At 45.4% G+C, this 7,248-nt stretch overlaps 1 protein-coding gene across 1 annotated transcript; it reads left to right on the top strand.

Moving 5' to 3' along the window:
* Positions 1-3,145: 3,145 nt before the first annotated feature.
* LOC140454493 (ADP-ribosylation factor 6) lies at positions 3,146-6,580 on the top strand. Its single transcript, XM_072549286.1, has one exon. The coding sequence runs from the start codon at positions 3,666-3,668 to the stop codon at positions 4,191-4,193; it is 528 nt and encodes a 175-aa protein (XP_072405387.1). The 5' UTR covers positions 3,146-3,665; the 3' UTR covers positions 4,194-6,580.
* The last annotated feature ends 668 nt before the right edge of the window (positions 6,581-7,248 follow it).

Genomic DNA, 7,248 nt, shown 5'->3' with positions numbered 1-7,248 from the left:
AAATCATTTCGTCTGGGTGACAAGTGACTCCAGGCCTACATTAAAGTAGTTGAATCAAACTGACCTCTAGCAAGCCACCCTGTTCCAGGCCAAAATGGAATGGGAAGCAAATGTTGACCTTGTCACTGACACCTACAAACCATAAGAATAATTTTCAAAAGCTGTATCATAAGGTTGGTAATAATAAGACTTATGTTCATGGACAATTCATCTTAGGATAATAGCATCATCTGCAGTTAGTCGATGCTATCAGTTTGTTTGTGTTACCAGCTTGTTCTTGTATTTGGAACTCTTGGTCCAGATAGCATTAATACAGTAATTTTAACACAGCATAATGTCCCAGTTGACTTCATAGAAGCCTTATTGGACACAATTTGACACCGAACCACCCAAAGAACTGCAGACTGACAGCTTAGTCATAAGTGGTATGTTTCAAGGGGGGGGGGGGGGGGGGAGGGGGGTGGAAGAGAGAGAGAGAGAGTATTTACTTCCCAACTGATCAGTTTCTATTTCATAATGGTTAGTTATTCTTTTAAATTTCCACACACCACAGCATCTCTGAACCATAACAACAGCACCAACAGGCAGTCTGACCTGACGATGAAGGGGGTAAAGGCTCAGTCAACACAGTTCCCAAATAACACAACCTCCCTCTTGCCATGATTTGCTTTGGCAAGTTTGAACAGATGTTCTTTAGTCTGCGCATCACCGGTAGGCCATTCAACCCATCATGTCTGTGGCAGGGGCAGAAATTACAGGTGCTCACTGTGCCTGGCCCCAGCCTTTGGTCTCACCTCCAAATTTCAGCTTACCCCTAACCTGAGCTCGGAGTCTCTGCCTCCTCAATCCAACAGGAGCACTGTGGCCCAGCCTATCTACCTGAGCAGAGTGGATATCTTAAAGTCACAGGCCCTGATTTAGACCTGTCCCAGACTATGGCTGCACCAGGTATCTTTGTTCATGTCCAGAGAACCTTTGGCCTGAATGCCTCCCAATGCCAGGGACTATTACACCCCTAATACACCCAGGTTTCCTCATGGTCTCATGTCTACTTAACAATCGAGTGCAAGCACAGTGGGCTGAATGGCCTCTTTCTATAGCATAACACTTCTGTAATGAGCTTAGTAAAAAGGCTCAATACAACACATAAATCAAGAGAGGGGTTAAAGTGCTGGTGGAAGAGATTTGAATTGAGCCCCATTCTGTCTTCATTTAACACTGGAAGACCAAGTCCAGCTATAGAATCATTGATTGTACAGCACTGAAACTGACCCTTTGGTCCAACTCGTTTATGCCAACCAGCTATCCTAAATATATCTAGTCCCATTTACCAGCATTTGTCCCATATTCGCTCTAAACCCTTCCTATTCATAAACCCACCCAAATGCATTTTAAATATTGTAATTGATCAATTGAGACAAACTATGCACTGACTGGGCATCAAAACCTGAAATCTTGGTTATGAACAGTGCTAAGTGCCACATAGCGTCACACGGTGCCACCCAGTAAAGCACGGTACCAACAAACAGGGCACTGTCCTGCACAGCAAGTTGTGCATTCGAACTCCTCGTTCTCTCGCGACCATGAAATTTCCCCTTGTGCCTCTAGAGGGTGCTGGTCTACAGAGGTGGTTAGAAAATTCGCTGTTTTGTCCCCCTCCTCAACAGCAAGTTAACGCTCCAAGTGTGGCCATGTCAGCCAGTGGCTCCCAATGTGAGATTGCCACCCGCCTCATGCTGCGATGAGTAACTGGGTTGATAACGCGCTGTTGCAGTTTGTTCGGACCACGCCCAGTTCAAACAGTCATTTTTTTTGTCGGGGAGCAGTTTCACAAGTCACCTTGAAATGACATAGAGATACAGAGTTGAAAACTGTCGCAACGTTTGGTTACAGATTGATGGTAGAACTACAATATTAAACAATACCAATCCCCAATGTTAGTTATATTAAATCATCGCATGATCACATCTCAAAACCTGTTAGTATTCAAAAAATACATTCGGAGGGAATGATTTAAAATCTGTAATCTAGAGTTCATAAGGTTCCACTGCAAATCTCAAGCAAGGCTTCAGAGGCTTTAAGTTAATTAATTGAATTTGTGGTAATGTCAATGTGTTTTTTTAAAAAAAGTGAATGGGTGACGTGCGTTGGTGATATTATAAGGTACTGCCGGGGGGGGCAAAATGATTAAAGAGCGCTGGAAAAACTTCCTGAGTGCAAACTCCCTAACCTGACCATTGCTCAACTTGATCAGCAGAAATATGTCCACCATGACTCTCGCCCTTGAACCTCAGCGACCCCTGCTGGAAAGTGCTCAGAAAACTTGCTTAGAAATCAGGTGGTGACGCCTCTTGTGGTGGAACAGTAGTTTGAGACAGGTGGGAGGTATCCAATTCATGGTCTCTTGAGCCTCGACGTCGTGACCTTTGACACCCAAATACCCTAGCCTTTTATTTCTTGGAACTTGAACACCATTTTTCAGTGCAGTTGCTAAATCCTAAATCAGAACAAAGTCTGCTGTCAGTAGAAAACATGAGGTACAGCATGTACACGTTAATACAAAGTTATTTAAATTTCATTTGGGCTTTTTGAGGGTGAAAAAAATGGCATTGACAAATTGGTTGAAGCGGAATAGCAACAATAGACTGGCAGGAAGCTAGAAGAACACAGCATTCCACGCAGCATCAGAAGGTGTAGAAGTCGACGTTTCGGGTGTAACCCTTATTTAGGACTGGGAGTGGGTGGGGGGAGAACTGCAGGTAAGGGGCAAGGCGATGAAGTGGCGATAGGTGAAGACAGCCTGTCTGTTTTGGAATCCAGCATCTGCAGGGTTTTTTGCCATTAAGCAACAAAGCCCTTCAGAAGGTGGGGAATACCAGAATTCCTGTTTAAGTAAGTAGCATGGATGTTCTAAAACTTACACTGGAAAAAAAATTGCACCATTTAATTTCTGATTTGGAAATGCACAACACTGTCTTTCAATTCATACGTGAAATTGAACATTTCCTGAACACCCCGTCTACTGGAATTCCTCCGACTGCACCACGGAAATGCACAAAAGAGGCAGGGCCACCTGAGGAGAGGGCGGGTAGGGCCATTTTAAAAGTTGCAGAGTGGGAGGTGGGTGAGGGGGCAAGCGAACGAGAAGTGAGTGAGTGTGCGCGCATGCTCGGTCGCTTGCTGTAATCTACATCCGCGCCCTTTCCTCTCCGCTACTCGGAGTTCAGCTCCATCCACATCTAATTATCTACGTGGAGGGAAAAAAAAATTACAATTAATTCGCAAGTGGGGAAGAGAGAGGAACAGCGCCAGAGGGTGAAATGCAATCAATATGAAGCGAAGGGAAAGCAGCAGTGCGGAAGCGGACGGGTGAAATTGTGAATCGAGGCGCTGGCTACAAATTGGATACTTTGTATCAAAGGGCCTGAATCGGATCACACAACGTTCCATTGAAACTGGGCGCTGCATTCATCGGTTCTGTCGTTGCCCTCGACTCTTTCTCGCTTCGTTTCACCTCGGAAATTTGTGTGCTACCTCAATACACACACACCCTCCCCACCCCAACCCCCCCGCCCCCCCCTTTCCCCTTTTTTCCCCTCTCCTTTTCTTTCTCCCCCCACCAACCCTGCCCTCTCCCGTCCCCAACCCTCCCCAGCACACCGAAGATGGGCGGCGCGTTCGCCAAGATATTCGGCAGCAAGGAGATGAGGATACTGATGCTGGGCTTGGACGCCGCCGGCAAGACCACCATCCTGTACAAGCTGAAGCTGGGCCAGTCGGTCACCACCATTCCCACGGTGGGTTTCAACGTGGAGACGGTCACCTACAAGAACGTGAAGTTCAACGTGTGGGACGTGGGCGGCCAGGATAAGATCAGGCCGCTGTGGCGGCACTACTACACGGGCACGCAGGGGTTAATCTTCGTGGTGGATTGCGCCGACCGAGACCGCATCGACGAGGCCAAGCAGGAGCTGCACCGGATCATCAACGACCGCGAGATGAGGGATGCCATCATCCTGATCTTCGCTAACAAGCAGGACCTGCCCGATGCCATGAAGCCACACGAGATTCAGGAGAAGCTGGGATTGACCAGGATCAGGGACAGGAATTGGTATGTGCAGCCGTCCTGCGCCACCTCAGGAGACGGACTCCATGAGGGACTCACCTGGCTAAATTCAAATTACAAATCCTAACTTCACGAGGAAGACGGCGACACCCTGGGTTTTGTTCTGAACTGATTAGGTTGGATTAAACCTTATAGAGAAATTCTAACTTGTACAAGACCAAAAGTTTAATGAGAATGATTGTTTTTTTTATGCTTTGGGAAGGGAGGGGGAAAAAAATTCACCACCGGCTAATTCTGATGTTTTCAGTGCCGGACACAGACCAGTCAGGGCCTACACTAGAAGTGGAAACATAAGAGATTTATTAAAGGGAGGAGGTCACGTCTATTCACAGGCTATGCAATGGTGGGAAAGATTCTGCCCACTCCATACCTTTGGAACGCTGCTGTTCAGTGACAGATCTCTCTAAAACAATTACAATCGGCTGCTTTTTTTTGTGTGGGGGTGGTGGTCTCAATAGGGTCCTTTATGTGACACACATTGTGCTATGCAAGAGAGATGTTTAAACAGTTTCAATTGAAGGCGCTTCCTGACCTTTAACCCTTCCCCACCCCACCCCACCCCTTTTTGATTAGCCATAATTTCTATTAATAAAGCCAAACATTTTTGGCCTAGGTTTTTATTGCCTCTTCACATTAAGATTCTGGACTGTTGTGGACAATAGTCTAGCTTCGGGTATCTGGGTGGTGGCTTGAAGTTATTTTTGTATCAGATTTATATAAAAGGAATATGTCATGCCAAGGGAACCCTTTAAGGTTTCCATTTTTCCCATGACCAAACCATCTTCAAACTAAATTGGGATTTGTTTGGGATTTTCCTTCCCCTGCCTGACCTCTAATGTAGCAAAAACCAGCTAAGGTCCCACATGCCCCACTGACTGGAAAGTGCACTTGAATATGTCTGTCTCTCTGTCTGTCTGACTGCGTCTCTCTCTCTCACTCTACCCTCGTCTGCCAAATATTTATTACATGGGACAAATGTCCATTTTGATGAGGTATAATGTGAGTGGGAGCCTTCAGGAGAGCAGTGGAATGACAGTTAAAATAAGACTGTTTCTTGCTTATCCTGATGAATCATGGTCGTTACAGCATAGCAAGCCATTGTGTCCATGCCCGTTCACATTCTGAAAATTTAACAAGTTTCCCTCTTCCCAAAAGAACAGGGTGTTGATTTCCCACACTCTTGCCAAAAAAATTGCAAAACAAGCTTTTCCCAGTATTTAATTTTGGGAGGGAGGTGCAGGAGACCATTCGACTTTGAGCTCAACTGATTGGTAGCTCTGTTCTTTTTATGTTGGTTTCATATCCCTAGATTGCCTTGCCTGATAAAAATCTATTGATTTTTCACTTTGAAATTGTCCATTGTCCCATTATGATCGGCTATTGGAAGAGAGTTAGAGTTTTACCATCCTCTGAGAAATACTTCTGATTATTTTTTTTCCTCTCTTCTCTCCTGCATAGCCTAGTTCTAATTTTAAGGTCATGTTCTCTTCAGAAGGTACCTGCTTATCTATGCTATTGAATTCCTTTTAAAATGTTAAAGACCTCGGTTTTATTGCCTCTTAACCTTTGGAATGAAAACCAAGGTTTTGCAACATGTTCCTAATTGAACCCTTTTAAGACCTGGACTGTGATTCTGTTGACTGGTACGGCCCAAGCTTATTGCTTCCTGTGAGGTCTCGTGCCCCTTTTTCTGCCCCCCACCCCCCTTCCAATGGAATGGGTGTACATGTATGCATTTTGGGAGAGGATGGAATTGGGCTCTGCTATAATGCACCCCTTGATAATGCTGACACTTAACTGTCCAGGCCTTGAAGGTGTCTTGAAGGAAAGGTGTTTAGTTCAATGTGCACCCTCTGGTACAGGAGGGGCTAAACCTAAAGGGTGTGCCGACTTACAAGATGAGATCTTCCAATGGTGCTTGGGTGCAAATAGTGGAGGTTTGGTTTTGGGATGTGGTTGCAAGCTGCTTTCAGAATGATTTGGGTTTTACTTGCATTTCTAAGAGGAAGTTTTACGTTAGTTCTGCATTCTAGGGGATGGTTTCAGGTAACTTGTAATATTACGGTAGAATTTAGGGTAGGATCAAACCAACCAATGCTCAAGCAAAGCTTGGATTATTCAGTTGATATAAAAGGTACTCGCTCAGGGCTGTTCATATACACATTGATCTGGATGTTCCTTTTTTCTCTGGACCTTGTTTGACAGATACCCAGGGTAACTATCGAGACCAGATGCTCCCAGAATCAATTGCAAGCATCCACTAGAAAACTTGATCCCAGCTGAGGGCTTTAGAACTACTGCCATGATCGGCTGGATTATCAACTCCATCCCACCTTCCAGTTAATGTGAGGGCTCTTCGGTTAAAAAATAGCAAGAATCTTTTCCAGAAGAGACCAGCCCATAGCTCCCAGCGTTTTTCAGTGGCACAGTTGGAGGTGGAGGTGGAGGTGGAGTTGGGGGTGGGGGGGCGGAGGGGAGGAGTGTTAAATAATGGGAAAGTGAAGAAAATAATGCTATAGGCTTTTGGAATCTGTCCCAGAATCTCTATAGACTATTAGGTTCATGTGATTTTGTTTCCTCTCTGTGCTTGTGACTTGGAGCACATGGTGCAGAGCTGTCAATCTACCCATCTCCCTCCCTTCTAGTTCTTGGTTCGTTTTTTGTTGCTGAAATGCTGCACTTAGTCCCTCATGGCCTGCTCTGAAAGGTCCTCCATGTCCTCTGCTAGAGCCCTTTTTAGTTTGGCCTATCTGGAAGGGGAAGAATGGTTTCCATGCAATACTATGTAGATACCAGTAGCTGTCATTACTGAGCACTTCCAATCCAGTGCTTCCGGCATCTGGTGGAAGATGCACGGTGATACTATCAACATTTCTGTAGGTGCACAGGAAAAAGACTTTGCATTGAAATAGATACCTTGCCTTTTTTTAAAAAAAAAAGTTCTGTATTCTGAAGCCACCTTATGGTGTGCAATGCTGTACTGGTGATGGGTAGGGTGTGGAGGTGGCAGCATAGAGCTGCATTTCATAGGTTTCCTGCGGATCTCCCCACCTGGGGATGGGACAGCAAGTGGAGAAGATTCATTCATTCATTCATTCAGCCTATGGCATCCCTGAATCGGG

This window comes from Chiloscyllium punctatum, chromosome 29 (assembly GCF_047496795.1).
Source record: "Chiloscyllium punctatum isolate Juve2018m chromosome 29, sChiPun1.3, whole genome shotgun sequence".
Lineage (NCBI taxonomy): Eukaryota > Metazoa > Chordata > Chondrichthyes > Orectolobiformes > Hemiscylliidae > Chiloscyllium > Chiloscyllium punctatum.
The sequence above is the reverse complement of the archived record's forward strand: the minus strand, read 5'-3'. Positions and strand labels throughout refer to the sequence as shown.

What these genes read in the sequence shown, in the direction of transcription:
- LOC140454493 (XM_072549286.1), top strand. Translation starts at nt 3,666, where the DNA reads ATGGGCGGCGCGTTCGCCAAGATATTCGGCAGCAAGGAGATGAGGATA.